Source organism: Kryptolebias marmoratus, linkage group LG10 (genome assembly GCF_001649575.2).
Source record: "Kryptolebias marmoratus isolate JLee-2015 linkage group LG10, ASM164957v2, whole genome shotgun sequence".
In the NCBI taxonomy this organism is placed as follows: domain Eukaryota; kingdom Metazoa; phylum Chordata; class Actinopteri; order Cyprinodontiformes; family Rivulidae; genus Kryptolebias; species Kryptolebias marmoratus.
The window spans coordinates 14,839,295-14,861,309 of NC_051439.1; the positions used below are offsets into that span (position 1 = coordinate 14,839,295).

The following is a 22,015-nucleotide window of genomic DNA, read 5'->3' on the forward strand; positions in this document are numbered from 1 at the left end:
CCAGTAGTTTTTCATCTTGAATTTAAGCCATGACTAATTAAGGGGGGGGGGGAATCCCGCTTGTATACGTGTCATTTCGCTAACTTTCCATGGAAAATTCTTGTGTCCCAACATCTTTGCACTTTTTTGTTGTTGGTGAGTCAGAACAAGTTATTTATACTTGTTTGCGTGTGCGTGTGTGTTTTATTTGTCTGTCCTGTCCGTCATGCAAAATATCTCATGAATCACTGGATGGATTTTAATTAAATTTTCAGAAAATAATGATTTGTTGTACATCTACAACTGATTAACTTTTGGAGTCACCAGAATTCAAGATGGCCACCACAGCTAATTAACATTAGCCAACACAAAAAAGACTAACTCAGTCAACTTTGCAGATATTGAAGTAAACGCATACCTCAAGCTCTAACATATTGTGTAAGACCTCACAATATAACATGAGATTGTGCGTAACGCCATTTACAAGATTTGATTAAAACAGAATAGTAGACCTTTAATTTAGATGTGTTTGAGACTTGTCAAATAAAAATTGGAGCAGGAGGGGAAGAACATTTCATAAAAGTCTTTAACATCTCTTATAGACTGCTCTTCTCTTTCTGTTATCTCAGTTTAAGTAGCAGTTTGAAAAAGTCTGTCAGAGTTTTAAAGCTGTAATTTATTGTCCCTCTCAGCATGCACGTCTCATAACTTTCTAGTTAGCGACTAGTGGTTTCATGTTAACACATGGAGCGGAGGAAGAGAAACTTCACACGTTCCCCTCTCCAGGCCGTTTTCTTTTCCTCCGTTTTTTGGCTCCTGTGCCACCTCTCCAAAGTCGCACCAGAGGGGTACCTCAGGCGCCAGCCTGACCCCCACTGAGACTAACACCATTGGTCACGGCCCCTCTCTTCTTCCCCCCTCCTCTCTTTATTCCAGACATGGCCACCCCCTTCATTAGGTTTACATGTAAAGAAGGCCTAAAAATAAAAGGGGTTGTTGATCGCAGGCTTTGGCTCACCTAGTCCCAGAAGACCCCCAAAACCTGCCTTTGAACAATTTTTCAGAGACTTCCCCCTCTTAAATCTTCAAGTAGAAAAAGGTCCCCCATCATTGTAAAAGAAAAGGATGAATCTGGAAAAATGCAATAAATCTGAGATCACAGGCACTCTTTGGCCCTAGATAAATTCTTGCACCTCGGCTCGGCCCACATCTGCCTTGCATTTAGACACTTTTACATGGCAGGAGTCCAGAGGAGCCTTCGTTTCCCAAGCCTCTCTGCTTCAACTTCAACATGTATGCAAACACACACACATACAAAAACCTGACAAACAGACCGCCGCTCCCCGCCCCCAAGCCCAGGCGTCACACACTCACACTTTGGACCGTCAACACACAGAGGCATGTCAAGCTTTACAATGTGCCTAACAATCGCTTGGGTAACATGCTTGCTGTGTTCGTGACATCCCAACCCTCAGCTTTTCTTCTTCCGCCATCAACTGATGACTCAGAGTGGTTAATAAACACAGTGCCCTCATCTGGAGCCAGTGGGCCTCAGTGGACTTCATCTGACTCATCATGGCCTCTCAATCCAACCCACAACTGACTTACGTTTTCTTTCTGTGTTGCAGCTCAGAAGGAGCATTCTGCTGAGGATGACCGACTCAAAGAAGCTCAGGAAAGGTAGGAAACACACAGGAAGCACAAGAAATATGGACACCACTGCATCATTATTGCCCGCCACTGAAAGGTGAAAGCAGACAATGTTTTTGCCCATGTCTGTGTGTCCATGTGTCTGGTTTTTTTTTAGCAAAATATCTCATGAACCAGTGAACAATTTTTTATGACACTTGCAAAAAAGTAATTATGAGATGTATCTCTACTGCTGATTAACTTTGGGGTCAGCTCAATTCAAGATGACCACCTCAGTCAGTTTTAAAGATATTGAGGTAAAATCTAGAGTGGTAGTAGCTGAAAGTGATCCCCAACACATCCTTTTAGTGTGACAGCTTGCAAAACCATATGAGATTGAGCATAATGTTAATATTAATGTTTGATCAAAAACGGCAACAACTCATTTCTTCACATAAGTTGATCTTGGTTTAAAACTTTGGCATGAAAGGCGGCGGGTGATATGCATTCCTTTAATTTAGCATTTTATTTTAGAGATAACATAGCTGGTATGAGTACATGCCTAATATTTGTTTAACTGATATTATCAGCTGCTGATAAAGTTTCCAGAAAGATAAGATTTCATAATTCTGTCTCCTTTTGCTGACTTCAAGGCTTGTTACAATTTACAGAAAAGACAAATAAAACATACACACATAAACCTGGATGCCATCATCATCCTCCCCAGCAGTTCCTGTCATTCTTATCTGCCATGTTTTGTGCTGGAGACTCCCGAAAGTTTCCCCTAGAGGCACCTTGATTTATGGGACGCGCTGGCAGCCGCCGAGCTCGCCGTCCGAGCAAAATCATATCTGGAAGATTTCATATTGGAAAAAGATGGTGGAGCGGACAAACAAAGCGAGCGGATTATTTTTCCCCTTGTTTGGAAAGAGAGCAGAGCTGTTTGTTTTACATTGTAAGACGCCAGCATCTAAAATAAATCCTGGGAGACGCATAAAGAAGAAGGTGAAAGACACCAAACACAAGAAAATGAAACCCCTAAACAATAAGAAATGTGACTGATCATAACTCAGCAAGTGGCTTTAAACTGCTCGGCTTTGTAAATACGTTTTTGAGCTACAGAGAGATATTTCTATCCACTGAATCAGGCCAAAGTGTGTGTGTGTGTGTTAGTGACACCACTGTGGTAAAGGTGTTGAACTAGGTGAGTAATATTGATCAAAAGGCCCCTACAGCTGACAACACCTTTGCTTTTAATGAAGTTTTCCTTTAATTTCATCTGAAAAAAGTGGGGGCTGGCTGAGTGGAGGAGCAAGAAGGAGGCAGGGGTCTCTCTCTTAGTTTCCCACAGAGCCACCTCGTAAAAGTGACACGCTTCTGATGAATATGGGCGTCAGCGGGCACTCTGGGCCCTGGGTGGGCCTTCACATCTGTGCTGGATGAGGGATCCTCTCACGAAGTGCAGCAGTGGTAAAATTACTGCTAAAAGGAACAGACAACACAATCCTCTGAGTTGTCAGATACATTAACCTCCATCTGTAACTGAGCAGGGGTGGCACATCTGGATCAGGGTACAGATGAGCGATGTCAAACCTCAGTGTGTTTTCAGAAAAATAGCTCAAATGTAGAACTGTATACAATTAAATGCTATGACTGATACATTTTTAATCAGTGCAATTTCTTGATTAGTAAAGAAACTAAGTTAAAACATTTTTACAGTAATAAGGAATTAAATTAGATTCATCAGTTTTACTCAAAGTGCATTTAACTGCTGTAAACACAAGCTGTATAAACTGGACAAAATTTAATTCAATTTTACTTTAATTATTTTTTTATCATATTTAATTGGATGTTTGTTGTGATTGTGATTTTATTATATAAAATACATTAAACTACATGAAAAATACTAATATAAAGTACACCAGTAAATCAGCATACTAGCAGAACTGTTTTTTTCTCTTCACATAAAGTTAATTAAAAGACAATAATTTCAAAAACTAAGACTTTTAACAAAATATTTCTTCAAATTTAAGGTGTTTTTGTTGTTTTTTATTGGATATTTGTGCATTTTATAGTTTATTTAAAAAGCAATATAAAGAAAGTAATTTACATTTTGCACTATCCTTTTATTGTCTCTGTAATGTATTTACCAAAAAAAAAGAGAAAAAAACATGAATATGCATCTAGTTAATTTTAATGTAACATGGAATGAAATATATTATTTAAACCATGCTTTTAACCAACAATTGTGCAAAATCAACAAATGTAAAAAAGTAGCTTTTATAAGAATATTATTTAAATGTTACTGATTGAAAAAATTACTGAATAAGTCGTCTTTATAGGATTGGTTGGAAACGTGGGGGGAAATTAAAAAATAGAAATGAAATCAGAGATAAAGAGAAGAAAAAGTTCACATTTATCTCTAAAGACTTCTAGTAATTAAATGTTTGTGAACGGAAAATAAAAAAGAACTGAGAATAATTCTGTAATTTTTGCATTAAACAAACATTTAAAATTAACTGAAAATTGTGAAATGTTTTATTCATTTTACACAGTTTGCCACACACACATGTATAAACTCAACTACCTTAATATTTTAGTTTCTTCAATCGGAACTAAAGTCATTTTTTAAACATGTAAGAGTCACATAAAAAGTAATACTGGGTTCTCTTATATGAATTACCCAAAACAGTTTGACCGAAACCTTTCTGGGCAATTTAATGTCTAATTATAGAAGACTGAGGTAATGAGGATTACATCTCTACCAAAATAATTTCCTGTTTGATCACGCCTTGACTTTTTCCTGAACATGCAGACTTAATTTGTCTGCCTCGTGTTTTTTTCTGTCCTCAGTTCTGTCTCATTAAGTTTTCCTCTCCACTATCACGCTCAATTACATCTGGCCCTGGTGCCACCTCCACAGTCACCGTGCCGCTACGATTTGGTTGGTGTAATATTCCACTCTGGCATTATTTGATGAAAAAAAAAGGCCTCTGATTTCTTCTTCTGCTGAATCAGCCAACAATACGCTGTTTACTGCTGGAATATTTTTACTGGGGAAACGACGGAATGCAGCTTTGCCGGCCCAGATATTCCTGGGATTCTCCTGGCTGTCCGTGGTTTTGTAATGGGCGTTTTTTTTCCTTGCTGTCAGCGAGGAATGCAGGCCGTGGCTGCTGCTGTTAACCCACTCATGGTGTTGGCATCATCATATAGATTATAGGGGATTTCTGTATGTTTCTGCACATGCAAACAGTATGCACAAGTTCTGCTTGTTTTTCTTGGCAAGCGTGACAAACCTTAATGTTTTTGTCTAATTCACACGCAATGTCGGCTGAAATGAAAAGCGTGATTTGTGCGAGCTTTGACATGATGACCCCAGGGGTCGGGAGAGGAGCTGATGGAGAAGAGTTCCTGTTTGTCATGCTGAACCAGGCCAGCTGTAGCAAAGCTACCTGTGACGGCACGTCTGGTTGGTCAATTCAAACATCTCGGAGCCTTGTTCCAATAACTTGTGTTGTGTACAGAATGATCTACAGTGCTCTCCTGAATTAAGCAAAATGACTCATCCTTGGGAAATGGGAAGCAGGTTCTTACGGATTTTTTTGTTGTTGTTGTCTGGGCACCGTTACTCTCCACACAAACATGTCTTAGATTAGCGTTTCAAAAAAGCCACCTAGCATCTGGAGGTCAGAGCCTTCCCCGGGTGTCAACGGGACAGAGGGCATCCCTTGAATCATGTCCCCCCTTTCATCAACCCTCTGACAGGCGCAGCCAGAAAATGTCTTTCATGTTTCGGTTAGCGGAGGGAATCTGAAGCAGGAGGCTACTTTTCATGCCTCGTGTGCTGCTGAGAGCCTCGCCAAGAGTTCAGATTTGGTTACAATTGAATTAACGTGAGAAGCAGGCTTTCAGTGGCACTGCAGAAAGCCTATTTATTTACCCAGACCAGATTTGTCTTGTTTTTGTGTGTGCACACTTGCCTCTGATGGTGAATATGTTAGTTTTACATGCAAGTGTATGTGTGTGTGTGGGATTGAGAAAGAGATGCTTATTCTTGGCTGTCTATGTCTTCTCTGGCAGTGTAACCCCTGAAGGCTGCAGAGGTCAATACGATAATGGAGCTGCCGCTACTGGCTCTCCCCTGTGGCCCAGCAGGGTGGGCATGCTCACTGCAGCTCTTTGTGAGTGTGTGTGTGTCTGATTACAGCCATCACTTTCTGTGCGTGCTGTTTTCCCTCTCCAATTTTTAGACACACGCACACCCTAAACTTCCTGTTGTGTTCGAGCCGCTCGCCAAAACACGCTCTCATCCATGTCTGAGATTGCAGACGTTTACACTCCTCTGAACCGCTGCTGGGTTTTCTCCGACAGTTTCCAAGACATGGTGAGCTACTTCGGTATGAAGCCAAAGTCCGGGGAGAAGGAAGTGGCTTCGAGTTACGTCTTCATGCTCTGGTACGAGTTCTGCAATGACTTCAAGAACTCCTGGATCCGACAAAGCAAGAACATCTCCAAGGAGAGGTGAGTTGGATTCTTGCTGTAAGCTCTTATCATGAACTTTCAGTTTAGTTGTCAGGAAGAGTGGGTGTTACAAGATTGTTTAAGATTTTTGAGTATATATACTTATACATTTTTTGTTTGAATAAGGATCTAGGACTTTTGGGATTTAAGCCTTATTACATATTTATTGCCGGCCACCAAAAGCGAAAGGTTTTGTCTGGGTTTGTTCATTTGTCTGTAGCAAAATATCTCATGTGCCGGAGGACGGGTTTTAATGAAACTCTCATAAAGTAAACATTGAATGTACACCTACAACTGATCAACTTTTGGAGTCAACCCCATTCAAGATGACCGCCAGAGTCAACTGACCTTAGGAAACACAAATATCGTTATTACTCAACCAAGTTTACAGATGTTGAGCTGTTGAGAGTCATTGCTAACATATACTTTGAGCTCTAACTGACTGTGAGATTTGTTTTCAAAACTATGCCATTACCTATTGGAGTCAACTGTGTCCATCTGTTAGCAAAATATCTCATGAACCACTGGATGGATTTTAATGAAAATCCAGGAAAATAATCAATGGGTGTACATCTACAACTGATTAACTTTTGGAGTTAGCCCAATTCAAGATGGCCACTCCAGCTAATCAACTTTGACCAACCCGAAAATGGCTATAACTATAATTTCACAGGTATTGAGCTAAAACTTGCTGTGTTAGTAGCTGACAGTAATTCACAACATATACTCCAAGCACTAACAGATCATGCAAGCTACCAGATGAGATTGCACATATTGTTCATTATAAGGTTTGGTCAGAATGGCTACAACTCCATCATTTCTCAAAAGAAGATAATGTTAGTTTGAATCTTTCGCATGAAAGGTGGTGAGTGATATCCATTCCTTTAAGGAATGCTAGGCCTTTAATTTGCACAGTGACAAAATCAGGTGGGGTACTACATTTGCATTTCTTGTCTCAGTTATCTTACATCCTTAAATCCTCTGAACATGATGTCAAATTAGCACAAGGGTGATGTGCAGATGCTGGGTTGTAATTAGAGCTAAGAGGGAGGCCATCAAAGAAGGGAGTAGCTGAGGCCTCGGGTCCAGTTTCTGAAGGATTGGGGCCTGAATTTACGATGTTTCCTCTGACCTGAGGCGTCATGTCGGGCCGAGGGGGAGAGACTGTGGACCCTCCTGGCTGCCGCCTGGCTTTACTGGCAGGCTGACATGGTTCTGTGGCCGTTCAAAGGCTACCCATCAAGAGAGGACTGATGAATGCTGTAATGATGCTGAATGTCCACCTCGAAGGGCACCAGAGCCGCTCAAGTCCAAACAAACTTTCCCACTGTAGTTTTAAGTATCATGCATCTCTTTGTAGCTCTCATCGTGCTCCAAAGATAAATGTGCCCATAAATTTCTTCAATCTCACGCAAGATCCTGCTCGCATTTGTTCTCCCTGAGCGAAGCCCTGCCGTGAATCCTCGTGCTCTTTCTTAATTACGGCCATGTCTCACATTACTCCCAGCTGATTGTGCTTATGTGCAATTAAGTTTATTTTAATTACTGCTTGCACACCCATAAAAATCAAGTGTTTTTTTAACGGCTGCCTCATTATCTCATCAACCTACTGTCTGTCTCAATCTCTGCTCATTTCAGAGGTTTTTACTGACCGCAAACTCCAGACAGGAAATGTTTTGTGTGTGTCTGTGCGTGTGTGTGTGGGGGGGTATCCTTACAGGGGCATCCTTAAATGTCTTACAAACATCTTCACAACTACAACAGGATGAGAAGATTCTCCCTCACATACTTGATTTTTGAGTTTTCAGTCTAACCTTAAATTCTGGAAAAGTAGGTATGTGTACAATGTAAACATTCATTTGGAAATTTTATGAACCCATAATTTATTCACAACAAAACATGGTACAGTTTCTTAGTTTAAACAATTTAAAGGAAAGCAATGATGAATTTAATAAGCCCTGTCCCAAAAAGGTTGGGACACAGCCACATTTCCCTCTATGAAGCGTCCTCTCTTCTTTTAACAACAGTCTGTAAACATCTAGGAACTGAGGAGAGCAGATTCTGGAGCTTTTGGAGGGAAATGTTGTCCCAATCTTGTCTGATGTGGTGTTCTAGCAGTTCAATAAACCTGGGTCTTTCCTGAATTTTACAAGCTAAGAATGACACAATTTCTTAGCTTCAACAATTGATGTGTTTACCATGTTTCATTGTGAATAAAAAGTGGGTTTACATTTTACACCACGTCCCAACATTTTTTAAGTTGGAGTTGTAATTTGAAATAGGTTGGTAATTTGAAACCCTTGTTGCCTGTGTTATTTTTTTCTGTAGGTTGAAGGAAGCTCAGGAAAATATTAAGAAGATTACAGCGGAAAAAAGAGTGGAAACCAAGAAGATTAATGCCAACAGTCTGGTAAGGGCTAATCTATATTTAGCAAAGTTAAGGATTTTCCTAAAAGCTGTTCCATTCCTGTGTCAGCACTGAAATCAATATGTTGTTGCCAACAGAAAGAGAAGCTGCGACAGAAGGAAGCTAGCGTGTCTTCCAGCTGAATCAAATGGCGAGTGACAAAGTAAAAGAAGAAAGCAGGAGAGGCCCTGTCCATCTTGTGTTTACCACCTGCCTCACAATAACACGACAAAACCTCACTGAATTTACTGTTGTGTCTGTTCTACTAACAACTTTTGACATCTCCACCCTCAGCCCCATTTTCTACACTTCCTTGCACCTCCATGTTGAGGATATTTTGCACAACTCCTGCAGTGAAAATACATGGCTGATGCAGCCAAAGTGATGGGAGTCTTAAAGGCCAAAGGTTGACCTCATTCATTCAGCATGGCGTGACCTCCGAGTGTGCAGCTTGGGAAGGTTTTCAGGGTTCAGTGGGATTCTGTGCAGTGCCAGCTGACACTTCCACGAGTTTCCTCCTGAATCTCCAGCAGCTTTTTCTGATTTTCATCAGACATACAGGACATGTTGTAAATGTTCCGATAAAAGTTGTATTTTGTGGTGGTGTTTTAGGAACAGATATTGCTTCCTGGCAGTGTCTGCTGAGAGGAAAATCCCTGTTGACAAAACAAATCTTTCTCTCTCTCAGAGCAGGAAATTAGCAGTTCCCAGTGCCCTTTGCAGTAGCGGATAACTTTCATTCACCACAGCTCATTAAAAACTCTTGCAAAGACGACGCGCTGCGTTATTGGCAGGAACTGTGTGGCTTTTTGAGCAATACCGCGAATGATCAACGCTCCACTTTGATGACTTGTTGAGTGTATAAGCTGTGTGTGAGTATGTAGACGTTTTGGCGTTGTCGTGTGCACCGCAGCAGACTAATCTCTCCTGGGTGACGGCCAGAGAAGAGCAGCAGCTGGAAGCAGGCCTGGCCCAAAGCCTCGGCCTCCTCACACACACAAACTTAAACACCAGAAGAACACAGCATCTTTTAGCCATGCACTCACTGCACCCACTTACCTGAGTTTAAAAAACAAATAGTTGCGCTGTATGTCAGATTGAGTCCAGCACGGTTTTAAGCACTTTCCCGCTTGCAGTAGCTGTAGCACGCTGTAAACCACAGTCTCTGTAATGCTAATTGCGTGTTTTTTTTTCAGCTGTTCTGCAAGTTCTGCACCTTTTTTTATTTATATGCAAAAAGATAGGTTCTTTGCTTTATGGTGTAAAAATTTGTGCAGTAAAAGTAAAAATTTAAGCGCTCATCATAAAATCTTAGATTTGTTTTATTTTTATGACGGTGTATTAAACTTGTGCATTTCGTAACTGCTTCTGTGTCACTGGAGAAAAGTCTATTTATGTAACAAAATAATAATTTTATGATTAAAACATCAACATTCTTTTTTTTATTTCTTTCTGAGTTAATTGATTGATAAGCTGCTTAATAGTTTATTCAGATAAAAATATATTTTCACATGGATGGTTACTTGTATATGTTGTGCATATTTGCAGTGAAAATTAAGTACTTGAGTAAGAGAATTGGTTTTTCTGCCTAGTTTTGTAGTGATGAGGGTTGTGTTTTGGGAAATGAGAACATTTAAGATTGCTATCTGAAGCTAAGTGAGCTGTAATACCTCAGACAGACGTCCACCAGAAGATTATACATAAAACTGCATTTTGAAGTTTTTTTTACCCTTCCTTAACTTCCACAGGTGCCCTTTATTTTCGAGTAAAACGACAGCTTTCGTTTCCTTCACAGGGGTCAAAAATATTAGAATAATCTGATACTGACTGAGGCTGTTCTTGTGTGTATGTCAGGTAATCTTCAGCAGGAGTCATGAAGGGACTCTGCGATTTTATGGAATTGTTTTAAATTTCAAGAATGAACTACTGAAAGCCAAGCAGGCTGTTTGGATAGAGACTTGCATATTCAAAAGTATGTATTAAACCACTTCCTCTGAGTTTTCTGCTGTCTACACTTCTATTTGGCCTGCAACGTGTAAATCTGATATTTATATTTAAATGGGGAGTCGCCAGAAGGGTTTAATCATCCATAAAGCTGCTGGGCGGTTAAAAAGATTGCAAGTCGGAATAAAGTTTGACAGTAGAGCCTTGTTTTCTGTCATTTAAACCTGTTCCTTGAAATCTAAAATAAATAATTTGATTTTAACTCAAGGAATTTGTCTCTTTTTTAAACAGAATGAAATTTTAGAGGAAGAACAAATTAATCAAGCTGATTTTTAAACCTACCACAGACATATAATGACTTCATTTTGACATTTAGGATTTTTTATATTGATGAAAATTTAAGTTGTTGCTAATACCTACACATTATTTTTAGACCAACACAAAAACTGATGAAAATATGTCTCATAAACATACATTTCTATACTATGTGCACATTAATCTGTGAGAATAAAAAATCTATCACAGTTTAATATGTAATCCTTACTTTGGGGTTGATTTTTTTAGGCTTCAGTGTCTTGGATGAGGGTTTCTCATAGATGAATAGTTTAATACATTTAAAACATGAGTTACAGGAGATTTGTTGATATCACAGCATCAGTTTATTGAGTTTTCATGGATAATTTAATCAAAAGAATAAACAAATTGATTAAATCAAATATTGGCTTTACATTTAAAAGTATTTAGTCTTGATTCTAAACCAGGGGTGTCCAAAGTCGGTCCTCGAGGGCCGGCATCCTGCACGTTTTAGTTCTCTCCCTAGTGGTTGTAACAACCTCCTCAGCAAGTCAGTGTTCTGCTTAGGCCTTCTAATGAGCCATCATTTGATCCAGGTGTGTAAAACCAGGGAGAAAACTAAAACATGCAGGATGCCGGCCCTCGAGGACCGACTTTGGACACCCCTGTAAACCAACACTGTACATCGTCCATATAAACAGGATTGTTTCTATATATTTTTTTAATTATTTTTTTGTCTTTAAAGGCTACTGAATAGATTCCAACTTATATAAAAATAATAATAAAACAAAAAAGGTATACCAATAGACTTCGAAATTCACAGAAATCAATTAGGTTGAAAGATTCTTGAAAAATCGAACTAAAAATCACATTTTCATTTACAAATATTCATTCGTCAAAAAATTCCACACAGTGGAAACATCCAGTTCTACAAAAAAACTCATGCGTAAAATGCGGGATCGGATGAAAACAAGAGTGTCTGGAGCAGTGAGTCCTTAAATAAAACCTTTTGCAGTCCTGTTTCTTTCTTTTTTTTTTTTTTTTGCTTCTGTTGCTGAGGTGAGGAAGCCGTGCGTAAAATGTGCCCGTTTTTAAAAGTCGGACTTTCCGTGCAGGGTGATTAAATCTATAGTGATGCTGCTCATGGCCAGTTTTTGTTCACACCATGTGCAAGAGGAGAGATTTAGCACATCTCCAGATGGAGACAGACACAATCTCTACTAACAATCCCGTCCTGGAAGAATGAGAGGTTGGGGAAAAAAAAAAAAAAACACCGGATCATAAGCGCGTGTTCAGTCCAGGTCTATGGAAATGCAGCGGCACTGTTTGACGCGCTGGATGCGTTTCTTCTTGGTGGGGGGCTGCTGGTCCGGACAGTTCAAGGTAAAAGTCATGGTGGTGAAACGCTTGGGCTTGCAGAAGGAGCAGGACTGGAAGGCGCCCTCCTCCCTGCGGATGTGCCTGGGGATGTAGAAGGAGTTGCACTGTCCGTAACAGAAGCGGTTGATGACGGTGCGGCTGACGCAGCCCTCCTCGTGGATCGTCTGTTTGAGAGGCTGCGTTTTGCACCAGTCCCGTTTCAAATACTGCCGCTCCGTCACATGCAGGGCTTCCTGGCTGGACTCCAGCACCTCGTCGGCCGGCGAGGACGAACCGGGCCTCTGTCGGGACCCAGAGCCCGCCTGCGGAGGCTGCGGTTGCTGCTCCGATTCGTTTGGGTTGTTTTTGTCAGGATGAGGAATGGCCCCTTGTGAGGCTCGGTTTCTTTTTGAGGCCGCGGGAGAGGACAGCAGCCCAATGATGAAAACCATACCGCAGAAAATACGCCTCGAGATGGCCATCCTTGGGGGTGGAAAAGAGATGACAAAAAGAATTAATCACCCGTACCTTTAAACTCTGGAAGAGTTACGCACAGCTGTCGGGGCTTTTACGCAGCGTAAAAACGCACGGATGGAACATTTTTTCTGTCTTTCTTAGAAACTAAAGTGTTTTGTTTGAATTGTTTACATAAATGATCAAGGCATGCTGTAACCAAACTGAAAGTATAAACTGGTATAGTAGAGTGCCCACACCTGGCGCGGCACCTATCAGCGACAAACCAGACCTCTTCATGTTTAAATGTCAGAGCTGGGAGATGAGAACGATACCTGTGTGAGTCTCCGATGCTCCAAAGAGGGATGGTGAGATCCTGTCAGTCCTTCCTACAGCAGCCGACTGCACTCTGGTGGGACTGTGGATGGGTGGGAGACAAGGCGCTCCATACGCAGGGGCCAAGGGGGGGTTTAATACAAATTGCTCCAGCGCCGGACTGTCTCCCTTTTAAATGTCTGCCAGCTGAGATGTGCACAACAGTTATTGGCTAAGCACGATGTGGAGAAAATGAAGACAATCCGCCCCCTCAACACTTCCCTGAACCCGCTGCGAGAAAACAGAACAAGCGAGGCGCACCGAGGACGGGCAGGGGGAGGAAGAGGAGGAGAGACTGGGCTGAGGGAGAACGGCTTGGAGGTTTATTGAAATCAAAGTGAAAGTTATTTGCTTTTGGCCATAAAAATCAAAAAGGGGACAAAGTTGATCATGAGAAGACATCAAATTCAAACTTCATAAAAATCACCTTCTTTGAATCACTCAAAATGATTTCAATATTCTTACATTTTAGGTTAGATGTTGGTGTTAATATCAGTTTTTAATTGATTGTTAATTAAATTTCTATTTAACAAAAACTCAAAGCCAATTAAGGTTGGGTTGCCACATTGTGATTGGTGTGTAACACCAATACTGAGTAATGGGACCAGTTTTATCAATATTAATCTGAAGAAACTAATTTTGGATTTGGGCTTTTTATAAAGAATACCAGTCCATTTTTAAATAAGTTAGACTACCACCAAATGGATAATTTAAATATAATTATTTTACAACCTGGCAACCAAAGCAGCTTCTTCATGGCTTTAAATAGCAGCAGTACTAGTCAGTGAAATTAAATAAAAGCTGTCTTAAAGGGGGTTTTCACAAGAGACCATCTCTTATAATAAAACTCCTGTTTACACCCCATCGATCCAAACTAAATCGTGAGTGTCCTCCCATCACTGCAGGAACAGAAAATCCTGACAGGAAACCCTATTCAGAGTTCAGTCTGTCCTGTAAAAAGCAGGTTTCTGTTAGAAAATGTGAAGAATAAATCTTACCAGATACCAGATTCAAACATACACAGTCAATAATGTTAAAAAGCACTTTATTTTCTACTGTTTGGCTCAGATTGCTGATGTTACAAACAAGAGAGAAAACAGTATTTGTTTTATAAAGCAATTTCTGAAAACAAGTCAAATCTTGCACAAGGATTTTGTTCACTGCAGACTGCAAAAAGTTTCTTAACAAATAAAACTACTATTAAATTATGTTAGGATCAAGAAGCAACAAGCAAGTCTTGACAGTCTTTGCTCAGCTTCAGGCTGACAGGATGAAACCCTGACTCTTGTTACAGGATGAACTGGGACCTAAATAAATTATCATTGCACAGATGTGTGAGAAGTAAATGTAGGACGCCCCCTTGTGGCTCCACCAAGACTGATCACATCTCAGAAAATTTAACCAACAAAATCCTTAACTGTGTTTTAATCTGTCTGAAGCGATTCAAAAGGGCGAAGCATTTTACAGGCTGACAGTTGGGAAATAAACGGGCAACAAAGACAAATGAACTAATCAAAACTGGTTTTTATACCCTCCAAAAATTAGAAAAAAAAAAGAAATCAAGAGGGATTAATTTTTTCGTCTTCCAGTTTATGAGATAGGGTGGTAAAAAAATATTCTGTAACATTCTTAAAAAGAAAAATAGTTTCAATAATTTCTTTAGTAATTTTCCCCAAACATATACCTCATAATTAGCTGTAAACTGCATAAATAAATGCAAAGCACTCCATTAAAACATTTCAAGTCATGCCAACAATCACATTATATATAATTTAGCCTGGATTACTGTGATCTAAAAATTACCTAACATAGTGAAACCTGTAGGCTGACGAGCCATTCTTTCACATGGCTTCTGAACATCTCCCAATAAGATCCTTTAAGACCTTTACTGTAGCTAAAAAATAAATTATTGCAATAAAAATATGCATGCCGGAATGTTTAATGTCATTTAACAGAAAAAGACCCACATAGCAAGAGAAAAAAAAAATAGGGGGGCGGGGGGACACCCGTCTATAAATCAACAGGTTTTGTAGCCGACAGCAGTCGTCCTGTGTTTAAGGGATTTCTGGGAGAACCTCTGTAATGGTTCGTGTCCTTCTCTGCAACCTGCTGCACAGGATTCTTCTGGGTTCTTGATGAATCCGAGGCAGAGCGCTCTACTTTAACCTTTGGTTGGACCTTGTTGGTCATGTCGCCCAAGGCGCAGGATGTGGGTTTTCGAAGCAGGGTGTTTGACCTTTTCGGTGGCACAGGAGGAGGTTTCTTTAAAACGAGCGTGCTGCTGGCCACTCTCGCTTGTTGCTGCCCCGGGTGAGGTTGGAGCTTCGAGTGAGGCGAGAGGCCGCTCTCTAGACTCAAAGACTTCGTCACGTTTAGAGAGAATCTCCGACTATCCCCTGAGAGAGAGTTGATCCGGCGGACAGTCTGTCGAACAGGGGTGCGGTGGAACTTCAGCGGAGACCGGATCTGTTTGCTTTTTGAGCCCGTGGGAGAATAAAGGGTGAGCTTGTTGAAGTGTTGAATGTGTTCTGCCACCCGACGCTTTTCAGTCTCCTGCCCAGTCGGTGACGAGGCTGGTTGGTTTGGAACTTTGGCACCAATCTCTTTGGCAAACCTCTCGTGTAATTTGCTGCCTACAGTCCCAGTTTTATTTGGTACAACAGGCTCTTCTTGGAGCAGCTTGTACGGAGTTGATGAGGAGACGCTCAGTGTGAAATGAGCAGGACTCTGCACATCTAGAGCATCAATAAACCTGCTGCAGTTTATCTGCTCTGCCATTCTCTCAGCTGGTCCTATCAACAAGTTGTCATGGCTACCGAAGGAAGCAGATTTTACTTTATTTACTGGACTACAGTAAGCACTAGACTCAAAGACTGTGCTGTCAATATGCAAAGGAGTGAGCACAGCAATTTCAGCTTGACTGAAATGAATGTTCTGTTCATTTCCCAGAAGGCTGTGCTGAGCTTGGAAGCTGGGGGTCTCAGTGTCCACAGACAAGGGTTTGACTGCAGGAGTCCCAGGCGGAGTAACAGGGACACTTTCTGATGGTTTCATCCTGTAGTCTCCTGTGGCGCTGCAGGAGTTCTTTATCCCAGGCCCCAGCTCTGTGGCGTCCTTCTGGGTTTTCAGTAGTACTGGATCGGTTTCTCTCTGAGTTTCAGCGCTCTCGAGGCTCTCTGCGCTGGAAGCACAACACAGCTTCATGGGCAGGATGCTTCCTGGTGAAGGCTTAGCTATAACGATGGCAGGCTCAGACATGCAGCTACTCTTGAGATGCATGTTCATGGGGGAATCTGTGAAAGACCCCCCGCTAAAAGCCTGGGCTCCGAGAGGGGTGTCCTCGATCCACGAGGCCCGATGGGTCCTTGAGTCATATTGGGGTGTCAGCAAGTTGTCTTCTGACTTGCTAATGTACTTGGAGCCTAAAACAACAAGCGCAGCATGAGCAGAAATTTTAACTCAACGGATAACATTAGCAAGAACGTAACAATAATTCTCTGGTACTTACTCTTGGATTCTGCATTTCTGGGCAGCACAAACGGACTGAACTTGGTCTCTTCAGTGAAAAGAAAACTTGTGGTGCTTTCCTGGGCGGCAAGTCGCCAGCCAATGGACTCAGAACCCTTCATCAGCAGCAGGAAAGAAGAAATGAAAGATGAAAGAACCTTTGAGAAGGACTAAGCTTGAGAGTAGTATTTTGTTAAAAAGGGCCCAACAGAAATAACCCATGATAACTATTACCAGGTTAATAGCATACATTTGGGGTTAGTTCTTCAGAGGTGATAGAAATCACTCAGAAGAAACAAGATAACTGAACTGTTTTGATAAACTTTTATTATGTATATTTTAATATAATATACATGTAACTTTGAGGTAATAAAATCATGCATCTTAAGCAGCTCACATAATGTACCCACAGACATTTCACCAAATGCATTTTGTGTAAATATACTAGAAACCAACATACTTTCACCCAAGTGCTTAATATGGTACCTGACTGAGAACTAAATACAGGAAACATTTAAGGGTTTTGGTACCAGAAAAAAGAACAAACAAAGTTCATTTACAAAGTCTTAAAAGGTGCAACAAGGATAATCTTTGAAAACCCTGCAGAAATATTTAATGACTGTAAGTAAACTTAGGAGGTTTTTACATATAACCACCAAGATGTAAGAAAAAATGAACAGATCATTCAGTTCACATGATTTTTTTTTGTTGCAGTTGCTGTTCACACACACACTAAACAGCTAGAAATGTGAGGTATACGGTGCTGGAAACGGTCTCACACAGGAGGCAGGAAGTGATGCAAAAAGCTGCAAAGTGAATGAACATTTGCATTTCATCCCTCTGAATCCTCATGGGAACATTTCAGGACTGCAGTGCATGTGTGAAAGCATCTTCCACAACAAAAAAGTGCTACTGTGCACACCATTTACTGCTGCATTACACTGAGCGTGTAAACAGATCTGATTGTAATACAGATTGATTGTAATGCTCCGTGTGAATATTTCACTTCATCTTTCGCAGTCTGTCAGTGAACTACATTAGTGGTAAGTTTTAACGGGGTACTGCACTTACAGCGTCTTTGCTGCTCTTTCCCAAGCTAAAACGCTTGCGTAGAGACTTGCGTGGATCGTCTTTTTTGCCGACTTTAGGTGAAAAGCAGCCAGCTTTTCCAGATTCCACTCTGAACGGGACAAAAAATTCAAACAACTGTCAGCAAAATAAGCCAAGAGAAAGTGATCATATCAACCACTATCCGAGAGAAACATAATACAGAAAAACATTTTTTTTTAAACACACAAGGAGCACTCATAGATGATGCCCTTAGATCACTAAAATCGTTAACAGCATTATGTAAACATGTTTTGTTCCAAATACAACCGTATATATTTGCAATCCAGCAACAGTATAAGTTTGCTTTCACATGCCAAAATGGACAAAACAGATTTTTTTTTTACCTGGTAACATGTCTGTTGCTAAATCGTTTGCTCTTCCTCCTAGAAGACGTAGTGGGTTGCTTTTTAGATCTTCCTGCAGATGACAAGGTGTTTGGGGAGGAATCCAAGACTCCCGACAAACTGTAGGCTGGAATATACACAAAACATGTGGCATTAACTACAAGCTTTACTGATAGACCAAGAGTTGATCGATCATTCATCAATACCTGAACCAGGAGTGGTGGAGCCACTGAACAAGGGATTGGGAAGTAAGTCAATCCCAAGGCTCTTTTTAATAGATCTACGTTTCTTGTTCGAAAATCCAAAAGATTGGCGAGATTCAAAAGGAAGCTTTCGCTTGGAGGATGGAGTCACAATCACAGAAGTTGCAGAAGAAAAGACTGGGAAAAAAAAAAATCATAAAAGAGTGAGGAAAATGATTTTTTTCCCCCCGATATGTCAAATTTGTTCTCCCAAAACTTATTTTGAACCAAAGCACAGAAAAATAGCAAAAATGATATTTCGGGATGCCGATTCATGCAAAAATAGGCACAAAGGCAAACAAGACAGGCAGCAATTCATCTTTCAGAAGCTAGCAATTAATTATAAAAGCAAATCTGAATAAGGTTTTTGCATTAAAACATCAGACTTAAGTCAAGTGAGAAAAAAAAGAAAGGCTGTCATCTCATGCGCACAGGAGATAGATTACTTCAGCATCTTCAAGCTTTATGATGCAAATCTCATCTCATGTGACCACAGTACGTACCAAGACCCTCTACCTGGGTGCCTTTTGTGGGCGTTCTATTAGTTTTTATCTTATTCAGTGCACCACTGACCATATCTGAAATACGAAACAAACCCAGCTAAATAAGCAGTTTTTACTGACTAGAGCAGTTTCAACTTAACAGAAGTCATTTATGATCACAGTATAGTGCTTCATTTTACTTGTGTTTGCTTTGTCTACTCAGTTCAATGACTGATTAAAGCATTCATCATGTCTGATTAAGGCCTTACGTCCAAAGCTGCGCACACTTTTCCTTTTCATGCCAGAGTTTAACTCCCCCTCTTCATCCTCCCCGTGAGCGGGAGACAGACCACCAGCCTCACAGCCCATCATGGCAGGAACTTTCTCCTGAAGAAACTGCGGTAACACACCTGTAACACACAAGCACAACTTTGTTAACACTACCAAGCAGCAGTGTAAAGTGGCACAGAGAGGAGTTGCAAATAAAACGCCTAGTCGTACCAAAGTTGTGAGCATTCTCTATGAAGCAGTGCACCACGGCCGCCTGTAGTTTGAGGCGTTTCTCCGTGTTGGCATTCATCTTTTCTGTACCGTCTCCAGAGTGAAGGAGGTTGGGAGCCATAATTACAGACAAATTACTGCTGTCCATTCTATTTTCTGCGCTCCTGAGATTAGGCAAGAAAAAGGATAAAACAATCATCATAAATATGATCAATGTTAGTAAATTATTTAGTGATGCATAATAAAACTGTCCAAACACAAGTAGGTACAATACCTTTGAGATACACTGTGAAGAAAGTCAAAAAAGTAGCGCAGGACAGAAATGTTTCTGTCTGGTAAGACGCAAGACAGCAGCAGGGTGGCAGAGGTCCTGTTCTCCGCAGTGGGGAGCTGCTGGGCCTTGAAAAAGGCATCCTGCAGCTCCGTGGGAAGGACCGGTTCTGGAAGCTCCCTGAAGAACTGCTTTAGTAGACCCGCAACATCGCAGGGAGGAGCGGTGGACAGGCACTCCTCTCCTGCATCAAGTTTAGCCTGAACAGACAAAAAAAAAAAAAAAACACAGCTTTGTAGTAGACAGTTCCCACTGAGCTTGAGGGTCTCTCAGTGACAGCAAGATCTCTGTCACCCATCACTCACCCTGAGTGCCTTCAGGCGGACAACAGAGCCGGATTTTCTGAACAGGCCCTCTGTGTCGACATGTGCGAGCAGATGCACACATGAATCAAACAGAAATCTAAGAGCACAGGGACAAATCATTATAAAATTATAAAATCATATATAAAAGGGGACATGATACATCTCATTAGCTGGAATCTCAAGCAAAAATAACCAAATAAATGCTTCAACTTACCTCGGCACTCTTCCCCATTCCATATAGCAGAACGGTAAGCTGTCCAAGGGTACACCAAAAACTCTTGTCTATGTGAAAAAAAAATTGTTTAGGCTTGGATTTAAAAAAAGGAAGTTAGACAAGATGGAAAAAAAACCTGTAATAACCCATATGTGCAAAGATACTTTTTTTTTTATTCACCAATGTAAAATAATGATTGTTTTGTTTTTATTCTTGGTAATTTAATTATTTTTAACATGACTAAAATTTAACCGCTGTAGCTTTTAGGTAATCTTTGTGTGCTTTGATGACCAAACAACCTAATGCATAAAAGCAGAGTTGCGTTGCGTTTGAATTTCCTTAACCTTTTACTTCATTATTTCGTCACAAGTTTGTGTCCGTTGTTTTTCCCTCTCAGTCTGCATTTTAGGGCGTTTTCATTATGCAGAAGTTCAGCATTTATTGCAAAAGTAACTGTTGCAACAAAACTAAAGAACCAGTCACAGAGACGGGTCATTTGCTTGTTCTACTCACTAAATGACACCTTTCTGAATAAAATGCTTTGTTTTAAAAATCCCAAACAAAACATAATTAGGATTTATGGTGTTGCTATTGGATTTGTTTCTTGTTTGGTGAACTACTCCCAGTTGCAGTGACTGATGGGTAACAACAGTCTGCAAAACAATGGGTTTCTTCAGTGGGGGTTGCTGTGAGCAATATGCTAATTTGATGTCAAACAATAGCATGCTTATGGAATTTGAATGATCTTAACTTGTTTATTTCTAGTCTAATGTTACTATAATAGGAAAAACGCAAAGCAGAAAAAGGTATAAGGCAAAGAAATGTCGCTGAACACTTATAAATGACTTTGTTTTAAACTCACCGAGTTGCCGACTGTTGTTGTCTTGCAGCTGGCTGTTTTGCTTTTGTTCCAGCTCTTAATCTTTATTCCATAAGCTGAGCGAAGGTGCTGCACGGCCACTAAACGCATCACATTGCTCTCCATGACTTTCATTTCTCAGATGTGCTTTTTTACAAAGCGCACTCCAACTTTCTCTAGCACTTGTGTTCACGCTCTCTCTTCTGTTGCTGCTGCGACCGATACAAAACTAGCCACATCCGCAACAGTTTGAGCCCAGCCCTGAACTTAATCGCTTTCCCCAAGCTTTTTAAATCATCCTCACGTGAAAACTAACTACTCACGGGGCAATTAAACGCTACAACGTCTAACAACTCGACTTTTAGAGGAAAATGAACGTCAAAGTCCCAATGAGCTGGTATGTTACATTGTAAAGAGGGGATCTAACTAAGTTGGCTAGCTTCATCCATAAGTTGCAGTTAGCAAGCTAGGTTAGCAAGTCGCATTAGTTTGTAAAACAGGTCCCACCCGAAATAACTCGTTACCGCAGGACCTGAAATTTCTGCTTATCTTCTCTCAGTCGGTAAACTATACAAATCGTACCGATTTAAATCTCTTTTATAGCTAACTGCGTTGTGGTTCGCTCCTCCAGTCAGTTGCCCAAGCCGTCTGTTTCCGGAGTATATTCAAACAGCGGCGCTCCCTACGCACTGAGCTGTGATTGGTTAAAACTTGAACTGGCTTCCTCGAGGTATGTGTTTGTTTTAATATTCAGCGTCTGTCGGTATGGGCGGTGCACAGGGGAAAAACATTCAAGTGGACACGTCATCTCAACCGGTTGAGACTGTAGTTTAAACAAGTCACACTTTTTATATGGAAAATATCTGGCGTTATGGAGCCAATAATGCTTCCTTTGTTTACATCAGCCGTTTTAAGACATCTTAAAGTAAGACCACACGAGAAGGCTAAAACAAATTTAAGATCGAAACTCACACACAAGTTTAAATGTCAATTAGAATATCCGGTATTTATATTTTAATTCAAAAGCAAATTCAGTCATCAGAAATTGGGAAAAAATTAATTTGCAACAATGTAAATAGAAACATTACTCATATACTTTGGATATCTATAAAGAAATTGTAGATATTTCATTTTGACATAAATCAGATAAATGTTT

The 22,015-nt window shown here is 40.6% G+C and overlaps 3 protein-coding genes across 6 annotated transcripts in view; 1 reads left to right on the forward strand and 2 right to left on the reverse strand.

Annotated features, from left to right (window-relative positions):
* LOC108233726 (formin-like) overlaps nt 1-10,745 on the forward strand; it is a 46,093-nt gene extending 35,348 nt beyond the window's left edge. For all 3 annotated transcript variants that reach the window (XM_025005145.2, XM_025005146.2, XM_025005142.2), the window contains 4 exons: nt 1,608-1,659; nt 5,983-6,132; nt 8,461-8,542; nt 8,638-10,745. In XM_025005145.2, the coding sequence (XP_024860913.1) occupies nt 1,608-1,659; nt 5,983-6,132; nt 8,461-8,542; nt 8,638-8,682 (329 nt within the window). In that variant the 3' untranslated portion in view covers nt 8,683-10,745. The remainder of the gene's footprint in view (nt 1-1,607; nt 1,660-5,982; nt 6,133-8,460; nt 8,543-8,637) is intronic.
* Nucleotides 10,746-11,805: 1,060 nt separating this feature from the next.
* grem1b (gremlin 1b) lies at nt 11,806-13,208 on the reverse strand. The gene is made up of 2 exons (XM_017410222.3): nt 12,925-13,208; nt 11,806-12,619 (listed from the first exon to the last, which is right to left on the reverse strand). The coding sequence occupies exon 2, from the start codon at nt 12,616-12,618 to the stop codon at nt 12,070-12,072; it is 549 nt and encodes a 182-aa protein (XP_017265711.1). The 5' UTR covers nt 12,619; nt 12,925-13,208; the 3' UTR covers nt 11,806-12,069.
* A 784-nt stretch (nt 13,209-13,992) lies between these two features.
* arhgap11a (Rho GTPase activating protein 11A) lies at nt 13,993-21,518 on the reverse strand. Of its 2 annotated transcripts, XM_025006319.2 has the most exons (12): nt 20,863-21,518; nt 20,001-20,068; nt 19,787-19,883; nt 19,425-19,681; nt 19,151-19,314; nt 18,919-19,059; nt 18,671-18,745; nt 18,132-18,305; nt 17,926-18,052; nt 17,543-17,651; nt 16,473-16,587; nt 13,993-16,386 (listed from the first exon to the last, which is right to left on the reverse strand). In XM_025006319.2, the coding sequence occupies exons 1-12, from the start codon at nt 20,992-20,994 to the stop codon at nt 14,975-14,977; spliced, it is 2,871 nt and encodes a 956-aa protein (XP_024862087.1). In that variant the 5' UTR covers nt 20,995-21,518; the 3' UTR covers nt 13,993-14,974. The 2 variants fall into 2 exon arrangements, with proteins under 2 accessions (XP_024862087.1, XP_017265691.1); XM_017410202.3 differs by lacking the exon at nt 18,671-18,745.
* Nucleotides 21,519-22,015: the final 497 nt, after the last annotated feature.

What these genes read in the sequence shown, in the direction of transcription:
- grem1b (XM_017410222.3), bottom strand. Translation starts at nt 12,618, where the DNA reads ATGGCCATCTCGAGGCGTATTTTCTGCGGTATGGTTTTCATCATTGGG.
- arhgap11a (XM_025006319.2), bottom strand. Translation starts at nt 20,994, where the DNA reads ATGAAAGTCATGGAGAGCAATGTGATGCGTTTAGTGGCCGTGCAGCAC. An exon ending in AGAGAATGCTCACAACTTTG is followed by an intron (nt 19,060 to 19,150) that starts GTACGACTAGGC and finishes TGTGTGTTACAG; the next exon opens with GTGTGTTACCGCAGTTTCTT. An exon ending in GAAAGAGCAGCAAAGACGCT is followed by an intron (nt 16,588 to 17,542) that starts GTAAGTGCAGTA and finishes CTGCTGATGAAG; the next exon opens with GGTTCTGAGTCCATTGGCTG.